General features: G+C 40.4%; 1 protein-coding gene across 1 annotated transcript; it reads right to left on the reverse strand.

Annotated features, from left to right (window-relative positions):
* Nucleotides 1-937: 937 nt before the first annotated feature.
* LOC135485442 (uncharacterized) lies at nucleotides 938-21,648 on the reverse strand. The gene is made up of 12 exons (XM_064767454.1): nucleotides 21,564-21,648; nucleotides 9,288-10,258; nucleotides 8,822-9,033; nucleotides 8,272-8,491; nucleotides 7,903-8,099; nucleotides 7,408-7,637; nucleotides 7,049-7,232; nucleotides 6,563-6,763; nucleotides 6,165-6,380; nucleotides 5,714-5,814; nucleotides 5,300-5,422; nucleotides 938-5,139 (listed from the first exon to the last, which is right to left on the reverse strand). Exons 2-12 carry the CDS (start codon nucleotides 10,250-10,252, stop codon nucleotides 3,868-3,870), a joined length of 3,921 nt encoding a protein of 1,306 aa, XP_064623524.1. The 5' UTR covers nucleotides 10,253-10,258; nucleotides 21,564-21,648; the 3' UTR covers nucleotides 938-3,867.
* Between the last annotated feature and the right edge of the window lie 9 nt (nucleotides 21,649-21,657).

A 21,657-nucleotide genomic window follows, 5' to 3' on the forward strand; every position in this document is an offset into this window, starting at 1 on the left:
GCGACCTTTACTTCAAGGGTTAGCGCAAAGATTGAGCAGTGAAAAGCAGACAAAATCGCATTTCATTGTTTAGTTTGAGGGGTATAAGAATGAAAAAGGGAATGCATAGACCTGAAGAGACAGCAGATATTGCTACAACCATACCATAACATGCTGCCTCAACCAGACCTGATAATACAGCATATGCTGTCAAAGAGAGACCTGGCGAGATAACAAATGCTGTTACACCCAGAGCCAAGGGCAGCACGAGCAGATCCACACCTGATAATCCATCTCAAAGCAGACCAATGAACGAGCTCCACAGCAAAGATTACTTCGGAGCAATACTCAACCATTCATTTTTTGAAACATACTGAACCTGTAATGTGACCAGGTCAATAGGAAGGATAGAGGCCCAAGTCTGAGTGCCCCTAGGTGGATTACTGAAGGCTATGTTGGCTATGAAGGCTACGCATCTCGATATTTCAAACGATGTAGGAGTATCAAAAACCTCTATCTCAGGATGGCATGCGTCCGGTTTGGTGAATAATACTATTGGTGGCTCTTGCTCTTGCTAAGGACAAAAGGAGCAAGATAATAGATAAGCACACTTGGCTATCAATACAACAGCTTGAACACATTTTGGCCGAGATATTCATGAATCTAGCAACTGAGACAGAAGGGATCACCCTTCAGGGTGGAGTGCAATTGTTCTAGATCAACCAAAGACGGAAAACAATCCAGAGATAGAGAAAGCATCTTATCCTTCACATCAACCTTCAGGGTGATGAATACAGGGGACAAAGTTTTGGCACTGAAATCCATAAGGATGCCTGATCCTTTTGAGGGGGTGGTCAAATGTGATGTAACTAGCAATGCTATGGCCATTACATTCCAATGAGATGCCCTTGTGCCTGGACAACTTTTCAGAGACACAAAAAGAAAACTAGACAGTAAGTTATGTTAAAAATGTTTATTGATGATTACAGCTGAACTGAAAAATGACACTTGAATGTACACATATTCGACAACGTTACCAGTGAAATAATAAGCATCACTTTCACTTGTGTCGCTCTCTTAACAAAATACATACACAACAGATCGCAATTTGAACTTTTTTATTGAGAAAACAAAAACAAGATAGTGATATTGTAAATGGAATGTTAGGGTAAATAAATTCATAGATGAACATACGATAAAAAAGTGTAAATGAAAAACGTAAAACATGAAAAGATACCGATAAGTTTTTTATTTAAATGTTTGATCTAAGTGGTACATGAGCAGTAACCAAATTAAAAAAGAGCAATTTTATTAAATAATTATTTTTTAACTCAAATCCAGCACCCAAGGTGCAAATTTTTCCTTATGACGAGTTCACCAGGTCACAATATTAAAAGAAAGCTTACTTTCCACAAGGATTATTTCATCAGCAAACTTTTTTGACAGCAGTCAATCAAAATACAATGCTGTGTAGCGACGTCATTTGGGCAGCCATTTTGGTTGTCAATCCATGGCCTCGACCTTCTGTGGGTGAATGACATAAATTTCATGTTCAGAATGGCATCTTTTGCTGATGCGACGTCATATGCATGACCTCTCTAGGTGGTTCAAAAAACCGGACAGTTAATGACTACAGGTATGCAATAAACAAAAATAAACATAGAAAGGTCTGAAAACAAATGATGGAATGTGTTTACCTATGGTGATATTGCTAAAGGCATGCAACTATTGTGTCTATGCACAGTATCAAATGCTGATTACATTAAGTAGACAACAGATATGGCAATACATGTAGGTGCTCCGTCATCCAAATATCACTGGCACTAACATCTCGACATGCTACCCTATGCTGGCCTAAAAATGGTATGGTTTTTCCACTTGAAGTGACAGCAATCTGGAGGTTTAAAAGTTGCCTCACCAAGACTTCCCCAGGGGCAGAATTACCAGTATTCCACTAACAGAATGCAGGTTTTTTTTATACCATCCAGACAAGAGACCAGATGCCCATGACAGTGGTTTTTGAACAGACGGCTTAACAATAAAACATCAACAAATAATCCTATAAATTCTGACAAGCTTTAAAAGCCACGATATGTACAGTTACCACATTTATATAAAAGACATCTTAAACAACTATACAAACATGTTTAAGTTGACTCTTGTGCAAGCAAAACTGTAGCATTCTGCATGTACTGGTCAATCACACTTCACAATGTACTTCAACAAAATTCGATTGTCGTTTCAATTTGATGCGATATACATGTCTATTAACTCCATAAACAATACTTTGAACCATTCTGTACCATACTATAGCATTGCTGTTATACAGACTCACTTGTCCTTCATATTGTAATCAACCAGGCTATCATCAGTACCGTGACACTTATGTGATTCCAATGCATTTTCAAATAAATTCCAAACTTCGGCCACATTTTTCTCAAATTTACAAAATGAATGGATATTTCAAGTTTGTGATAACATGCTGAAGAACAAGACAGAGAAAAAAAATCATTGTCACTATATCTGAACTTTCAAATAAAAAATCTGTTTGTAGACAGACAGACTAGTACAAATCCTTCATCAAAAGTTCCAATTCAAGTACATGTAAAGTGTGACAGAGATACGAACATGTATGACAGTTACATACAATAGATATGGCAGGTTTTAATAAGCTATCGTGTGGACAACAATAATATATATGTACTACTCTCATCTTACTTTTTCTCCTCCACCTGACCCCTTTTTGCAGAGATCCTTAAAAAATTCTTACGTCTAATCTACAAGCAGGTAATCAAATGAAAAGCCAAGACATATTACAATGACCAATTTTGTTCGTAAATCCATTTTGATACCGATTTATATGCATGGGTATCTGTACAATTAGTTTTTTCATAATTTTGTAAGCATTGAAACGAGGCAGAAGTATTCACAATAATATCTAGCACTTTCCTACATAATAAATACATGTACATGTATGCCAGCAGTTTTTAAGTGTCTAAGTGTTAAGTGTTATATCATTCACAACACAAAGAAGAAAGCAAACTTGGCTTATGATATAAATGACACAAGTTTGAAAATTATGAAACAATGTCTGGCTCTGTACAAAGAGCAAATGGTGGGCAAACTTTCTTGGAACATGAAAAACTTGACGCCTTGATAGCTTTCAAATTTGAAAGCCCCAGCAGAATGTCAAGTAGCCATTGACAATGGCATCATTTCATTTAGTTTGTGCAATTAATGTGCTTTACAGGGCAACTACAATTGACCACTATAGTGCTGCCCACAGCAATAGTGCAACTAAAGTGGGGAATCCACCCTCGAGTTGACCACTATAGTGCTGCCCACAACAATAGTGCAACTAAAGTGGGGAATCCACCCTCGAGTTGACCACTATAGTGCTGCCCACAACAATAGTGCAACTAAAGTGGGGAATCCACCCTCGAGTTGACCACTATAGTGCTGCCCACAACAAAAGTGCAACTAAGCAGGGAATAGCCTTTCAATTTTGTTTGTTGCATGGTTGAGTTATACAGCAATCAACCAATTGCAGATCACTGCAAATTACTGGTGCTATGTGTCTTTGTTATGCCGATTCATAATCAGTTACAGGGATGCTATCATAAGATAGTCCATAGTTGACCCGAAAGTTTGTTGGATCGAACAAATATCAATCATGCCTGATTGCTTAAAATGCATCAATTATGTGACAAAAGTTGATCATGGCATGAGAGGGTTTTAACCCTTCAAAATAATCAAGCAAAGATCCTTGACGGGCCAGTTAAGTTATCAAAGCTTGATAAGCACATCATGGATCTTTTTCAATAATGTCTTGCTCAGTGGAAAATGACAATAGTAATTCCACATTCCTATGGCACTCTTCTAGTCCTATTACAATCCCCTTTCTCCTCGCTTGCGTAATCTCATCTTCACACGCTCCCTCTTTTGTTGTTCATCATTATTAAATGAGCGACTTTTCTTTTTCTTATCATATTGCAATGCTGACTCTGGCTGCAGAATACTTGTATCAAAATTCACTGGATCAAATCTACCTTTTGGTCCTTTGTTTTTAAAAACATCCTGCTGATCTAGTTTTTCTTGCTGTAACCGTAATTTCTTCTGTTGGACCCTGTCTTGTAAGTTTTTGAATTTGCTCGCAGTATCTCGACTTTCTCTGCTGGTAATCATTTTGGCTTCAGGAAGATTGTTGTATACAGGATCCCCACCGACTTCACCGTGTTTGATGGCTGGATCCTGCTTTACATTGTCGGCTCTTGGAGCCTGAAGAACGCTGTCCGCCCTTGGAACCTGAAGAACGCTCTCCGCCCTTGGAGCCTGAAGAGCGCTGTCCGCACTTGGAGCCCGACGTATACCGTCTGCTTGTGGTACAACACCTGGAGGGGCCTCTTGTACACCACCTGCTAGCAGAGGATTCGGACGTACTTTACCGGTTCCTGGAGGAGCCTGACCCACAACAGCTCTGTCAATGGGAGCCCGACGCACACCGCCTTTGCCAAGAAGTCCCTGATTTGACAGCCCTTGCAAATTACTCTGTCGGTCAAATCTCCTTTGATTTGAATTTTGATTAGGAATAGGAACAACCTGGTCTGTATTGAGGGGTATCTGCATCTCTTGGCCTTGCTGAGGAGGTTGTCCTTGCTGAGGCACAACAGGTCTTGGTACCTGCCCAGGGAGGTTTTGACGAGACTGCGTGTCCATCTTAGGCTGATTCAACTGATCCCTATTCCTAGGCAATGCCATTTGCTCAACTTTAACATCATTTAATGGTTTAGCCACTTTGGGTGATCCAATTGGGAAAAGTGCTGCTCGCTGTCTTGCAATCAGGACAGGTTGGTTCATCTTGATGAAATGCATGGAACCGGTAGCATAAACAGTGACCTTGAACTGTGGGGCCGAATACTTCGTCATCGTCATGGTGATTATGATGCTGTTTTCATTAATCTTGAAATCAAAAGCTGATCCCATATAGTCAACGCTGGTAAAATTCATAGTTTTCACTTTTGGCGGGAGTGTTGGGTCGAATTCCAGTCTGTCTGGTAATATTCTAATACCACCATACCCGTTGATGATTGCTTGGAGGAAACTTCCCATATGGGTCAAGTAACCCTTGGCACCCCCTCCAGTGCTGGCCTCTGTCCACACCTAGAACCATAAAAAGAAAATATGTTACATATTGATATGTACATAGTAAATAAAATGGTCCTGAAAACTGCCGGGTTTACAGTATAAGGTAAAAGGTATTCCACTTCATTGTCCAAGGACAGTTGTAGCACCAACAAAGAAAATCTGTTTTTCCGCTTACCTGGAAGGGCTGTTGAATATTCATCATGGTTCCCTTAAGTTTAGACCATGCTGTTTCATAGTCTTTGAGCTGCATCCAACTGAGGGCAAGGGTGGTCCATGCCGTAGCAGGGCCGACAATCTCCTAGAAACAGATTAGAAAGATGGTTAAGGTCATCAATGTAGGATCAGCTACACTGATAAGGGCATTTGGTAAATTTTAATCACACTACATCCCTCTAAAAGATACCCTTGGAAATTCAGACAAATATTGTCAAGAATTAGAGAGTTGTCCTGATTACTCTACTAAACTTTGAAATACCTTGGGAGGGGTAGGCCAGGAGGTGAAAGAGTCTGACCGTCACTTTTCAGATTGTCAATACTGTACATTGATATTTATGGGCGGTTCCTTTCAATTATCTATTAACTCACTTACCCGTTCATATATCGAAACATCCTTCCTCAGACGATCGAGAGTGATGTGCTGCATTAGTGGATAGCGTAAAAGCAGGGCCTCGGGAATATTCACCTTATTTCCTGTAAATGGAAGACGTCATTCATTATCTACCATGTGTGACTACTAGTTCAGAACGCTTTGATCTTACATACATAATATGCACATAAATGCAGGTTCTCGCTTTGGCTAATTGTAACTAGGGCCAATGGTTTCTAGCTTGGGCCTTGAGCTTGGTAACAAGGGCCGATGGTTTCTAGAAGGAGCCAACAGATAACACAGTTCCCCACGAGTAATCATAAACTTGCCCCGACAAAGTCAAATCTTACCAAACAGGTTCAACAGGTGAACTGATGCACTTGTATGGTGGCAAATCAATAACAACAACTAAATTTCCAGGTCTGAGTGAAATATGCCACACATATTGACTTACCAACTTTATAGCTCTCGTCCTCAGGGTGGTACTTCATGACCTCGTCATAGGGAATGTATGTCTTATTGGAAACAGCGAGCCAATTCTTGAAGTGGTCCGACTTGAGTCCTAGGTAGGAGCTCATGACATATGGGGCTGAGAGAGCTATCTTGGCAATGGTGTTTGTGTAAATAGAATTGGAGACCTTGCCACGTTGTCTGTCAAGTGAGAGCACATCTGTACAAAATGAACGGAAGATGAAATACATGAATTCAAGATTACAATTTTCACTAAGTCACAGAGCTGATGATAGCCTAGTTTATACCATACTCTCCTCTAAATATTTCAGAATAACGCTGTTTATTTAAGCGTACCAATGTAAGAAAGGCCAGGAAAGTATGGTGTGTACTGTACTTTACCTTTATAACCATACTTGTGTCTGGTCATGTTGAAAGAGAGCCGGTTCTGATAGAAGTTACTGATATCTATGAGCAAATTCTTTGCTGTCTCTGCATAGAAATGGACGTCCTTAGTCATGTAGATATACTGCATTATGGCATGTGAGATATCACCACTTGTATGTATCTCGTATTTAGACTCTGGTGGTCCAACCTCTATTCCTGAAACACAAATGAGACAAATTGAACATACAGTGGAACCTCCAAGAGCGGAGACCCCTCTGAGGACACCCTCTTTTGGATATTGGGTGGAGAATGGTGCACTCAATGCCAGAACATATTCTGCCATCAGATGACAAGTTTACAGAAGCTTTTAACCAACACTTACGACACTACAGACTATGAATGAGTCAATTTCAGGGTGATTGACAAATTGAGTGATCAGTTCTAATACATGACTATTTGGTCACAGAGCCAGATGATACCTCGAATACTGAGCTGCATTACCTGAAAAAGCTGTTTCTGCAGGGAACTGCGCCCCAGTGAATCCATTTTCTTTTGCATTTTGTTGCGCCATTCTCTGGTTCCTCTCCCTGGACTTCATGAGAAGTTTGGCCAGATCAACATGGAACAGTAGGATGTTTGGAAACATCCAAATCTCTTGATCACTTGTGATATGACCGGAGTAGTCCTGGAAGTGGAAAAGATACAAGATTTAAACCTAATCGAGCCAACGAGGATAAGTCAAGTACATTGCAGATAATATATAAAGATACAAAGATATTCGAGTCTCATTAGAGTACGATTTCATGATCATCACCGAATAATCAATTCAGAAGGTTTTGAGTAAAGGGACTAAGACTCACCTCTGCTTTATTTCCATGAGCCAGATCAGTCGGGCTCAGCCCAAAGAACGGTCGAGCCGGATCATCAAGAGTCCCAGTAGGCAAGCTGCTGAGGGTGTTGTACATGGCACTGAACACAGCTCGACTAAGAGCCAGATTGCCGTCCATGGTCAGGGCGCCTTCGCTCCAAATATTCATCCAAGAGGATCGGTGTTGAGATATCAATTCATTCTTGGCAATCAGATCCTCGGCTGAAGCGAAATAAAGTAAGCGAATTGTTCAGGCTTGTATCAAGTTTGTTGCTCCCGAAGAACTTCAAAGGTATTGATCATAGTTTATTCCCATCACCCATTCATTTCACTGGCCCCTGCGATGACCACCACAAACCTGCGATTTTTGCTGCATGCAATCATGATTGCAGGTCACGGCTACTAAAATTGGTTGTTTACTGGTCCCTTAACTGACACCGTGACAAGCACAACGTCAAGGCCAAACACTCATGAAGCAGGACCTTACCTAGTCTAAAGTTGGTTTCTGCTTCTTGTCGGTTTCCAGCTATGGATGCTGTGTATATCCATCTCATACGCATCCCCTTCTGTCGAGCAGGAACGACAGGTATGTCTAGTCGAGGAGGCACTGGGTCGTAGTAAGCATGGAACTGGGGTCTAGAGGATGATGGTGTTTCATATGCATTCGCTTCACCGTGGATATAACTAAAACAGATACAAGAAAACACAAGTTTGATAAATTTTGATCTGGAAGTAAAACAAGATGCAAGATAACATTTCTATTTTCTTGTTTTTTAAAATCTAAATGTTCCATTTTGTAATCTTTTAATAGGCTTCGAACAGGTCAGATTTCATACTTCATAGAAAGAAGACTTACATGCATTCGTTGTCAATGGTACACTTCCCCTCCAGGATGGTAATATGTTGACTGGCAGAACCTCGCAGATTCTTCATCAGTAGTTTGAGAAGCGTTTGGTCCGGTTTGTACCAGCGGAACACATCCAATTCGGAGATCAGAAGATTGGGAACTGAACGATGGGCGTAGGTTCGCTTCTCGATAATGAAGTCGTCACCAGATATGGTTTCAGTGTAGATGCCTGGGATCATAAAGATGGTGGTATTAATCGCAAGGTGAGCTTCTGAAATTCTGTTCGTGAGTTACACTGTCGAAAATTCTGAATATCCCTGAATTTAGTATCCTACTCAGGGAGATCAGTGGCAGAGTGGTTAGACTGCTGGGCTCATAAACAGGAGGTTATGGGTTCGACTCTGGGAAGAATGAACACTGTTTTGTCTTACTGTCCAAGCAAGACACCTTGACTGAGAGGAAGGTGACACAAATATCTCTGTCTGTGTGCAAGACAGGTAATCGCAGGATTTGATTATGATTGTAGATCACTACGATTACAACATTTACAAGCACCCACCTTCAAGCATATTCATCGTGAAGTTTCTTTTATGCGGCAAGCCCGTCGGATGGAAGTCCGAAATTTCAAATGCAATCATTGGTGGGATTCTGGCGCGCGTCGAGGCATTCCCTGTGCCACTGTATAAGCCATTCATTAAGACTGTGTCGCTGTCCACTACAGTTGCAATGTGACCATTCCCGACACTTGGCATAAATTTTCCTTTGGGGCGTCTGAAATGCGTTGAAATGAAAATATATATTTGTACTATTTTCAAAACCTGGTGAATGTGAACAAATTGTGCTGCACTCCAGCATGTCCAGTCTATTAAGGTAACAGTTTTAAGGAATTTAAATGCATTTTAAAGGATTTTTGATTCATTTGTAAGCAATGTATGACGGTTTAAATTACTCAGAGAGGTCACTTTCTGAGGATTTTTTCTTTTTCTTATTTTGAAGGAGTCAGTCAATTTTACTGCCCAACTTACCTATCAGTGGTAATCAGGTAAGCCTCAGGTGGACCCATCCTGTTCGGAACAGGTGACACATTCGTCCTTGGCTTGTTCTCGTACTTTTTATTACGATGAAACACAGAATCAGCGATCCCTAACCGTCTAGCATACGCCTCAACTTTCCCATCCAAGTGCTTGAAATTTGTGCGATCTTTTTGTAACGCTTCCTTCAGCTGTTTACGCTCCAAAGCAAATCTGTTATCTAGCATGGTGTTCCGATTCAGCAAATTTTGAGTCATCTGATCTCCTGGTTTCTTGATATTATCCTCACTATGGACTTTGTCCACGACGACATTGCTCTGTATGGTATCTGTAACCCGACTCCTCCCCTGATCCCTCCCACCAATACCACCAAATTTATTATTGTCCATTGCATTCATGCCAAATTTATTTGTATCCTTCACACCTAACGCACCAGTTTTAGCATTGGATGGAATCTTTTTCCAATCGGATGGATTTTTCTTTTCAGCAGGATTACCGTTTACATTCCAATTTCGCTGTAAATCGACATCATTCACTTTAGATGTACTGTACCTAGGATTCAATGGACTTATTTTCAAGTCTGATATGGGGTTTTGTTGGACTCCTGGCTTATTATCTTTTGGATCTTTTAATTGATGCCTCATCTGCCCCAACTTGCCCCCTGTCTTACTATCAAACCCAGCTTTCCATTGTGTGTCCTTACTAAGTCTACCATCAGGCGACTTTGGGAATGAATTCCTGCCTAAACGACCAGCAAAATGTCCTGTGTCAATCCTTAGGTCGCCAAATGCATTATTCTTTTTATTGCCTAGTGTTTTATCAGGGGTATTCTTTAACCGGTGTACACTGACATGTTTCGGTGAGGACGTCATGAGCCAATACGCGGCAACAATCAGCCCAACGATCACGAGGATTATCACTACTCTAATTCGCTGCATCTTGACGAAGAAATACCTCATTTTAGCCTGAAAAGATGAATATAAAGAATTGGTCAGATATGAATGCCGACTCATGCAGTAGTTATTTTCCCCATCAGTCATATTTCATGACATTGTATTTTCAGGCAGCTGCTAAAGTGCTACAGCTATAAATCCAGAGGAACATGAAAATTATTGGTTCCAGACAACCTGAATACCTAAATCGCAAATTGTATCTATAATGGCCATAATCAATACTGAGTGCTAATTATAGCAAGTGATTCATCAATTTGTCCGCATCATAAGAAGAGGAGCTAGCTTGGCTACATATGCAGCAATCAGTACCATTGTGGCATAATTTTTTTGTGGTGAAAGAGAGTCCACATAGATATAAGTTAGCAAACAACAGTTTTTATTTTATTTCATGAACTGGATTTCAAACATGTAAAAATTCACCCAGTATCTCTTCCCCTTAAAAACATGCTAAACACAGACAAGTACCTGTATCAGTAATAAATTAGTAATAGAGCTTGATACTGTCTGTGACAAAGAGCTGCAAGTTAAGTCAATACATCCTGAAAATGTACGCAAACAATTACCTACTCATCCATTTTATACCCTGCAGGGCAAATGGAGTATCGATTGATCGTATCCATAACCTTCCGAAGGAATGGTATGCAGATAATCATAATGCACTGACATTCATGGTTGCTCACTGCAGTATGTCTTGCCAACAAAACAAAATGGGTATCTCAGCCTTTGTTTTGAACATGTCAGTTGGAGATTTTGAAGGACAGACTATTGCTTGTATATCAGTAGCGAAAAAGAAAATTTTAACAATGAAGTTTGGTTATCTTTTTTAAGAGTCGGTAATTGGGGTTCGAATTTTTTTGCCATAAGCTTCTAACTCACTGTCTACAAATCGGTCACCTATTCTAATATTGTTATTTCATTAACATGGCAATTCTCAAAAGAGGTGCAAATTGTTGCAGACCTGATTAAGACTACATCAGCCACTTCATTTTAGAATACAAAACTATTGATTTGTCACAGGGATACCAGTTCACATGCAGTGATTGTGTAATTTTGAATAGCATTATTAAAAAACTCAACATGCCTGAGGCATCAACATTCGAACTGGTCATTCAAATTATACCAGTTTAGAGGCCACAATAGACTTGCTGCTGGTGAAAGTGAAGGACAAAAGGAAATGAAAGATCATTTTGTTGTATTTGCACAGGTTACAAACGTAATAAGTCCTGAATTTGCCTTCTAACGTCCGGATCCTTTATTCTAACACTGCTTCACAAAATTATACACACCAAAGTCATAATTGATAAAATAGTTCGTCGGGATGACGATTCGTGCACGTGATTATAAAATACTCGGGAGACTGGAATAACTCTCTATCGCTCTCTTCTCTCTCTCTCTCTCTCTCTCTGCCGAGAGCGTGCGGACAGCTGTTTTGTATTCACGCGCAGCTTTGTCTGCACCAATCAGGGGGCAACGTTGATGCGTCTCCATCCAATGAGGAGCCGCATCAATGCTGACGTAATTGATCACGCTGGGGAGAATGGAGGATTAAAAGTAGACCGTGGGAATTTTCACAGGTATCTTATCTGAACCCAATTCCAATAATCCCGCACACTTAATTCCAAGAATTACACATTACAGTGCTACTCATAAGAAAGGTTTTACAATTACTATACAACATCCCGCGGAACTGGTAAAATATTTTACGAAGTTAAAATATTTTTTTTTTTAAAAACAATTAGAGGAATATGACTTTGGCTTAACACATAGTATTGTTGAATGGGGTACAATCAATGATAATAAGGCTTTAAACGAGGTGTTCATGCAGCGAATGAACTTAAATTACATCATATGGTTCGGGGTTCCCAACAGTGTTCAGCCAGCGGCCGAACTTAGTTACAATATATGTATTTTGTTCCACTTACTAATGAATGACCACTTCATTCATGACAAAGTATGAGCATAAGGTTACAATATAATTATACATTGAATCATTAATCTCATGCTAAACAGCATGTTAAAATATGCAATGATACAATGAAGTGTCAAAACCTCTGCTGGGAATATTGCGAAACTGACTGGACCGGTCGACGAGGCATCTGAAAACTGTGGAAAATAAAGTTTAACTCGAAGAACTTCTGGATGACACGCATATTTACAAAACCTCAACGAAAAAAAATGTTGTTGTCACAAAAGTATCCAAATTGCTTAAATCATACACTATTGTGTGAGCTGTCTCGAAACAGCAATTGCCACAAGCACTGCTTGGAGACAGAAACCCATCACGAAAATAAATCAGTCCCAAGACTGATGAGAGTTGGCTTTGCTAACATGTAGCCGTACAAACATCCAATAAAATAGAGTATTGATAATAAAATACTCAAACTGGAAAACTGTTCAATAGACAGATTACTGTTGCACAAAGCTTCATTGAAGACAAGTAGAAAAAAATATCACATCTATAGCTAATAGATGTTTCTACAATTATCCAACTAACAACTCACTAGCTTTTAGAAAAATAGCAATGAGGGTGAAATAATTATTCTCGTAAAGATTTGTTTTGATAAGTAATATAGCAACGTCTTGTTGGAAACACCAAATGACATTATTACCATAACAACGACAACAAGAAACCACTTGAGATGTTTTAAATACAAACCATATTCTCAATAAATTGTCGTCTAATCACTTTTCTCTTGGCTTTTCGCCAAAATATGTGACTTATCATGAATGGTCTTATCTTTGAACATTTTTAACGGGTTGGGACACCCTGTACATCTTATATCCTTGGCACTTAACACAAACTGGACAATGCTGGCAACATGTGGTTCAAATTGAGGTGACCACCAATAGCTAAACTGTTTCTGCCCAAAAGGCACAGAGAGCAAGAGTTCTAGGCATCCATTTTTGAAACGCGCCCGTTTCAAAGTGGTGTAATCAAACTCTGAGGGAGATTGCCAAGTGAGCCGAGACAAATCATCCTGTTGCTTGGTGGACAACACAGAGGGAGCAATCATGCCATGGTTACCCTCGGCATGAGACAAATGAATATTGAAATCACAAAGTTCAGCCTGTGAGGCATAGATGTCGCCTCTATAGGTGGTGGATTCATGAGCGGAACCTGTCTCATCAGTGAAATCCAAAGCATAAGCAGCATGCACAGCTTTCTCATCCTGTGCCTTGTCTGCCTTATGAAGCAAGTTTTGCAACTGCTGGAGATGGGCTACATTTTTCTGACCTGTGGCCCTCAAAAATGCTGGTTTCAACCTTGCAAAATTGAAGATATCAGGAATGATGTTTCCCTTCAAATCTGCTATAATATAGTGTGTCCTATCCAAAACCTGGTGTATAACAAATGGGCCAACCCAAAGAGTCTTAAACTTTCTTGTGTTGGCCGTCATCCCTGTAGTGTTGGGTTTATGTAGATAAACCAACTGACCTTCAGCATAGATGGGAGATTTCTGAAGTTTGTTAGCAATCTTGGCATTTTGAGACAGTTGCTGGTGCTCTTGGAGCTGCAGCATACATTTGGACACATTCTGAAATTTCTGTCGCAGATGTTGGACATACTCAGCATGTGACCGTGAGAGACCTAGACATGGTTTGAAATTCAAAGTGGACAAATCAGCTGGTTCACGCAAGAAGAGCAAATAGAAAGGAGAGTAACCTCCCAAGTGAGCACTTGAAAATGAATTGTATGTGTACACTGCTGTGGACACGAATTGAGTCCAAGAAACACCATACTCAAGGAGATTTGCTTTGATGAGGTCGGCAATGGATTTGATTTGCCGTTCAGCCATAAGACTACCATGGTTTTCTACAGAGACAAGCTTCTGTTGAATGCCAAGTGTCGCACACAGTAATTCAACAAGATGACCGGTGAGAGATGCTGCTGCATCTGACACAATTACAGATGGGACGCCAAACAGAGTAATCACCTTCTGGAGAAGGGCTTCACAAACAGTGGGGGCGTCAATTGTCTTTAGCGGGACGGCCACAACAAACCTGGTCATGGCACATGTCACCACTAGCATATGACGGTAACCTGATGGAGATGTGGGCATGGATTTGAAATCCATACTAATGGTCTGGAATGGTTCAAAACTGGCTGGAATGCGTTCATGAAATGTCCGCATAGTATCAGACTTTCCCTTAAGTTGTTGACACCTATCACATGATTGAATATACGAGACAATGCGTTGGAACATAGATGGAAAATAGAAATTTTTCCTAATGGTGAGATAAGTTCTGGTACATCCTCCGTGTCCCAGAAGCAAACCTGAGCCATGATGTTGGCCTATGATGGTATCTATATACTTTTCCGGAACTGCTAATTGAAAACAGAAATTCTCAGAATTGGTGGGAAAGAAAATCCTGAACAGAATGCCATTGAAAGTCAGATACTGCTCAGATTTGATGCTAACGACCCTAGCAGCTTTCTTATCTGCTGGCAAGATATCATGGACTAAGTAATCATAGATGGGTTTAAAATACGGAGATGTCTGTTGTGCGGTACTAAGCTGTTGTGCCTCAATAGGGAGATTGTAATCCCGAATCACCTTGCGTCTGATGATCTTCAATACCTTATTCAGAGATGCCTGATCAGGGACATGCTTGGTATGCATGCTATCAATCCTTGGAACCAATGGTGTGGGTCTAACCAGGAGATCTAAAATATCATCTGAATACTCTTCAACGACAGAAGATGGAGGAAGAGCGGAATCAATGAGCCTAGGTTCATCAGCAACCTTGGTTGATGATTGAGATTTGTCATTCTGTTGGAGAACAAATGGAATCACTGACACTGGTGGTGCCACTGTTGATGTAACAATGGGCACACGTGGAGCTTTTGGAAGTATAGATACTGGTGGCACATTGTTTTGAATGCCATTAACAAGAGGAGTGTGTGTAGGTGCAACAGACACTGTCTGCTGACAAGGAACATGTGTTCGTGGTTTGGGAATTGGTTTTGGCCTATGCAGAAGAGGCACAGGAATGTTCATTTTCTTTGCATATGACCTGGTAACAATCTTTTCAGGAAGTGGCAGTGTATAAAATGCATGCTCCTGAACAGGGGTTGAAAGAGACTCTAATTCATAAATAACAGGTGATTGTGCCTGGAACGCGATTGGCATAATCCTATCTAACTCAGTATCATCATCTAGAGGAGCACGTGACAAGAAATCAGCTAACACAAGCTCTTTGCCTGGCATGTACGACAACTGAAAACTATAGGGAGACAGTCGCTCAAGCAGCTTTTGCAACCTAGTGGTCGGTGGCTGCTTCTTTGACTTTACAATCTGAACCAAAGAAGAATGATCAACAAAAGCCTGGAAAGTCCTGTCTTGTAACAAATACTGAAAAGCTGTTACATTGATGAGGAGTCCAAGTAATTCAAGCTCACTAACAGAATAGTTCTTTGCCGCCTTTGGCAAGCGCTTGGAATAGTATGCGATGATGCGTTCTTGCCCATCAGAGTATTGAGCAAGATATGAACCTGTAGCAATACGTGAAGTATCACTATACAATCTGAATTCACCTCTAGTAGTGGGTGCATTCAAGACAGGTGGCTTGATGAGCAAGTCTTTGATAGTATGAAAAGCTATCTCATGATGGGGTTGCCAATGGAAATGCTTAGATTTGCGTGTGAGCTCATGTAAAGGTGTAAGCAATTCCTGCAATCTAGGTAAATATTGACTCAAATATGACACAGCACCGACAAACCTTCGGACCGCTTTCTGACATGTAGGGGTCTTCATATTCCTAATAGACAAACACTTGTCATTCATAGCCGAAATTTGAACAAAACCATCAGGAGAAATGGACAGAACATGACCCAAGTAAACAACTCTAGTCTGAAACAAGCGACATTTCTTAGGAGAAATCTTCAAGCCATTGGCAATCAAAGCCTGGAAAATTTGTTGCAGATGTACAGTATGATCTTTCTTATCTTTACTGAAGATGAGAATGTCATCATGTACTGCACAGCAAAAGAGATTAGAGTTGGGAATATTAGAAAGGATATCATTGATTTTCTGAGAGAAAATGGACGGAGAAATGGACAAACCCATTGGAAGTCTACGATAGTAAAAAGTTCGACCACCGTTGTAGGCAGATATGCCGGTGTAGGCCTGTGCCCTACGAGACAAAGGTAGACAATGAAAAGCACTTTTCAAATCTATGACACTCAAGACTTTACAATTTGACTGACCGATTCTAGCTAAGATGGTTTTCAAAGGAGTGAAATCTTGATTTGCACAATGAACTCGACTATTTAAAAACCGAAAATCTGTTACAACGCGCTTCTCAGTAGAATCCTTCTTCTTGACAAGCAAAATTGGACTGGAATATGATGTATGTCCTTGATGCAAAATGCCCAACTTGACTAATTTATCAAGTTCCTTATCAATGAGAGGTTTGTTTTCCTCAGCGACCGGATATGGTCGGATATAGAAAGGGGTTTCATCCTTGAGATGGATGTCCACCTCAAAATTGGGACAAGTCCCAACCTCACCTCGAAGACTAAATGCTGGAGCATGGTTTTCCAAAATATCATACACACTGGCCTGTTCTGGCGTAGACAGAATACTATGGTCTAATTTAACATCTCGCCTTAAAATGTCCCTAGCTGACAAATGCGAGTCTTGATCATCAACAGGTGGTTGTGACGGAGCACAGGGTTGATTTTGCTTGAGGCAGCTTGGAGACAAACTTTGAGTTACATGAATAAAATCATCCAAGTTGGTGAAGACAATAGGCTTGTCAGACCGAATATTGACGGGTTTACGAGAATGGTTATAAATACGAATAGGAGCTAAACCGTGTTTCAATTTGACCATCATGGTTGAAGGACAAAACCTAGACAAATGAGACGATGAATTCAATATGAGTGCCGAGTTTTTCATGTGATGGGGCAATTTGCCTTTAACATGAATGACCCTAACCTGACCTGGTCTAATGACAGTATTGACAGTAGGACGTAACCAAGCCTTCTTTGACCTGACCTTGAACGAATTTGTAATGAAATCCAAAGAACCTTTGAGTTCCTTCATGGTAGATGTACCCAAAAGAATATCAGGACCAATGAAATTTTCAGCTATGACACAGTATACATTGAAATGGTTCCCTTGAATAGTAAGTTTAGGCTTAATGGCCTGTTTTGCAAACAAAAATTCTCCATTACCAATACGAAATTTGATTGGTTTAATATCAACCTTGGGCAATTTGGACAAATAAGGGGAGTCCCTTACAGTTTCCAAACCAATCAGAGTCTCAGTGGCTCCTGAATCAAATAAAATGACCAAACCTTGGCCTGTGGGTAAATAACCTTTGGCATAATTCCTAGAAGTGAGCTGAATGTCAGCAGAGGATTCACCAAGATATTCAGAATGTGGATTATACGATGAAGACAAATGATCACTAGAATGTTGATCACCAGAATGCTGAGCAGAAAATAGAGTCGGAGAGGCATCTAAGTGGCAGTTAGTGCTTCTCCTATCTAAAAATTTTGCTGTTGTGGTCCAGAGTACTGATCAAACCTAGACCTGTTATCTGGCTTATAGGATTGGAACGGGTAGGGTTGAGGACATCGAGTGTCCTGACGAAACTGTTGACCATTATCTGATGGCTGATAATGGGACGGAGAAAAGGGTGGCGCTGGAGGCCTTACGGGCATGAAAGTAGGGTTCATCCCACGACTGACCATGTTCTGGTAAGTATAACAGTTTCTCCACACATGATTGGGTTTGTGGCAGAAATAACAGACAATGTTGGAGGTGGCACGACGGGGAGAGTTACCAGAACGAGAAATACCATAGGAACCCTGAGAACGACGACTGTCCCTACATGGGGATCTACTGGATACACGATGACTATAACGATAACGGTCTCTAGCCGGACTACGACTAGGACGTCTAGACTGATGACTCACAGGAGATGGCGAACTTGAACGGTAGTTCGAGCTATATGTACGAGCACCAGTATCAGAGTTGGACTGTGGTTGACTAAAATGAACCTGAGGTTGAGTCCTGACCTCTATAGACAAATCTTGCACTTCTGTGCGAAGAGCAGCAAGTTGCTCAGTGAGCCTGTCAACTGCGCAAGCACTACTGTTAGTGGATGCACTAGCAGTGGTCACATGGACCTGATCAGTGATAAATGATACCTGCTTATTAGCAGTAGTTGGCCTGTCTGGCTCAGAAAAATCTAAATATTGTTGAGCACGTTCAACGAGAACTGCCACGTCTGCATCTGCAGGGGCAGCCATGATGACTGCTGCCTGACAATTGGTAGGCAAAACCTGTAAGAATTTGTCTCGAACCTGGACCTCATTATAATGAATACGCTGGGCTGCCAAGCGTATCTTATTGAGAGTCATTTCGGCTGAATCGCCTGGGGTATGGGAAAGAGAATGAAAATGCTTGACATTGGCAAAATTTGAATGGGTTGGACTGAACCGCTGCATAAACTGTGCTCTGAGATTAGCGATAGTGGGGAAAACTTTTCCCTCTGCCCACAGACGTGCTTTGCCACGAAGTCTAGCCTTGAACAATGTTATGATATGAATCATCTCTGCAGCATTTGCTGGCTCGTGGAGATTGTGGAAGTGAAGGTAGTCCATAAACGATAAGATATGTGCATGACAAATGTCATGGTCGATCACTTCACCATCAAACAAAGGAGGTAGAAAATCGGTGCCCCTGAAAGCAGGTGGTGCTGGATCTGCTGGCCCTTCCATTATTACTGTAAAGGGGTAAAAGTTAGTTATGAAGGAATAAAAAGTCAGGTATTTGGGAAGCAAAAGTTAATTTCTTCTGAAAAGGAAATGCAACATTAAAGGTTGGGTTGGTCTGTTGTCTATCTTGCTGTAACAGGGCAAAGCTAAACAAAGTTCATATTATAGATATACAGTTGTCAAAATCCTCGGGGTCCGGTTCCAGTCAGTTTGCAATAACGAGTGAAAATTTAAGATTAAATGCATTAAATGCTATGAATCGACTGATATTGCAAAGTATTGTACTATACTCTGCCAAAATTGAAATGATGCACAAAAATATTGTCCTATTACTAATTAGTTTATAAAATGTCTTTCAAAACAGTTAATATAAATGACTATCAAAAAGTTTACAAATGTCTCTCAAAAGTTTATAAAATGTCTTTCAAAAAGTTGATAAAATGTCTCTTTTAAAACTGCAACGCTGGATCAGCTGGAGCCTGGAACGGTATCGGATCTCGAGTAGACATCAGGGCGAATTGAAGAGTATTCTGGCTGCTGGGCACATCATCCGTGAACGTTATAGCACATGTCATGATGTAGAAGTTGAATAGTTCGGTACACACAGAGATAGACGTGTACTATGCGTACTGACGAAGACGGTGTCCGTCAATCGATTAAAAAATGCTGCGCTCACACTCACAGTGATTCATGGCGATCACAGTGATTTATAACAAAAGTGACGATATATAAATATAATGAAATTCGCACTTACGTCACGAACAGTTTAGAAAAAATTCACGATTTTATAAATATTATATTGACAAACGAACGTCACTATTCTGCCTCCCGATGAAATGAACGAGTTAGAAATCACGTAGGTGTACACGTAATGTACATAATGGACTGCAGTAGCACTAGCACGTGGCGTGAAAAACGGAGTCCTCGGTTAATAGAATCTGCTCCAAGACTGAAACGCATCCGGACTCACTGTCACGAATTGAAGATCCTGGGAAGGTCGCCATGTTGTATTTGCACAGGTTACAAACGTAATAAGTCCTGAATTTGCCTTCTAACGTCCGGATCCTTTATTCTAACACTGCTTCACAAAATTATACACACCAAAGTCATAATTGATAAAATAGTTCGTCGGGATGACGATTCGTGCACGTGATTATAAAATACTCGGGAGACTGGAATAACTCTCTATCGCTCTCTTCTCTCTCTCTCTCTCTCTCTCTGCCGAGAGCGTGCGGACAGCTGTTTTGTATTCACGCGCAGCTTTGTCTGCACCAATCAGGGGGCAACGTTGATGCGTCTCCATCCAATGAGGAGCCGCATCAATGCTGACGTAATTGATCACGCTGGGGAGAATGGAGGATTAAAAGTAGACCGTGGGAATTTTCACAGGTATCTTATCTGAACCCAATTCCAATAATCCCGCACACTTAATTCCAAGAATTACACATTACAGTGCTACTCATAAGAAAGGTTTTACAATTACTATACAACAATTTGACTCCAAGTCCAATACCTAGAACCATTAAAAATATTCTTCATGAGCATGCCGAAAAATGAGGTTTGTCTCACTCTGTTGGTTATATTCCAATGCTTCCACGTTCTGTTTTGTGTGTCAAGATGCTGAAACTGATTGTGAAAAGAGTGCCTTTGACCCGTTATTAAAGGCCTAATGACAGTGTTCAAATTGGACTGAGAAAAATTGATGGTCAGTGAACGTTATGAAAATCCTGCCTGTCATAGCCATAACTGCATGGGCATGTTTGGAACGAGCATTATGGTAATCGTTGCAGAACCAGCTCAATTGCAGTAAATCACTTTTTAACATGGTAGACAGATTGGGTACAAAATGCATGAAGCTGCACTAGACTAAAGTCGTAGAAAACTTACCAAAATTTTGGCACAAAGAATATATTACCAGCAATCATAGATTTCTAGTTTTTCTGTCTTCACCACATAGGCTTATGTTCAGGATTGGATACACAGCCTAGATATAACCCCCACATAAGAAATTTACCATTGGGCATATGAAACATGAAACGCGAATAAGATATCAAAATCTCAGAACAAATAATATTCCATCACCTTAGGCAATTCATTTGCATTATGGTAATGGTAGTAGATAGAAGTATAACAAGTACAATACAAGATTTTGCTATTATCAAATATTTCTCTTCTGTCGCTACTCCAGTGATAAGTAGGCCAACTTGAACTACATTTCAGGAGGCATTCATTCGACAACAAAAGAATGAATCTTGAGCATATTTTGTGAATAAGGGTATTGTCCAGGTCAGGAGTTCAGTAATTCAATTATGCATTATAGTTTGATAAAGATAAGCATCTAAGCATGGTCACCTTCTAGTAGAAGATGTTCCCAATCAAGTGTATAATAGAAGCGAGTGGAGGCCTATAATTTGCAGTGAACATGGATATACAGAGAAGAGTGTGCAGTGGCAGTGCAGTGGCAGTGCAATTAGGTGTACAGAAATCATCAAAACATCAAAAACATTCAGCTATTCATTAATAAAAATCGAAAAATAGTACCAAAATAATCAATAATGAATGTCCACATAAAACATAATCACCTACTGCAACTGTATTCGTAATCAAACACTGCAATCGCAAGAAATCGGTGCTTTTTCTGAGTGTTTCATTGAAAAAACTAATCAGCTTTCTGCCATTT

This window comes from Lineus longissimus, chromosome 3 (assembly GCF_910592395.1).
Source record: "Lineus longissimus chromosome 3, tnLinLong1.2, whole genome shotgun sequence".
Classification (NCBI taxonomy): domain Eukaryota; kingdom Metazoa; phylum Nemertea; class Pilidiophora; order Heteronemertea; family Lineidae; genus Lineus; species Lineus longissimus.

Coding starts and splice junctions, on each gene's coding strand:
- LOC135485442 (XM_064767454.1), bottom strand. CDS start 10,252: ATGAGGTATTTCTTCGTCAAGATGCAGCGAATTAGAGTAGTGATAATC. Junction 8,492..8,821: donor CACGATGAATATGCTTGAAG/GTGGGTGCTTGT, acceptor TTATGATCCCAG/GCATCTACACTGAAACCATA. Junction 6,764..7,048: donor TGCAGAAACAGCTTTTTCAG/GTAATGCAGCTC, acceptor TTTGTGTTTCAG/GAATAGAGGTTGGACCACCA.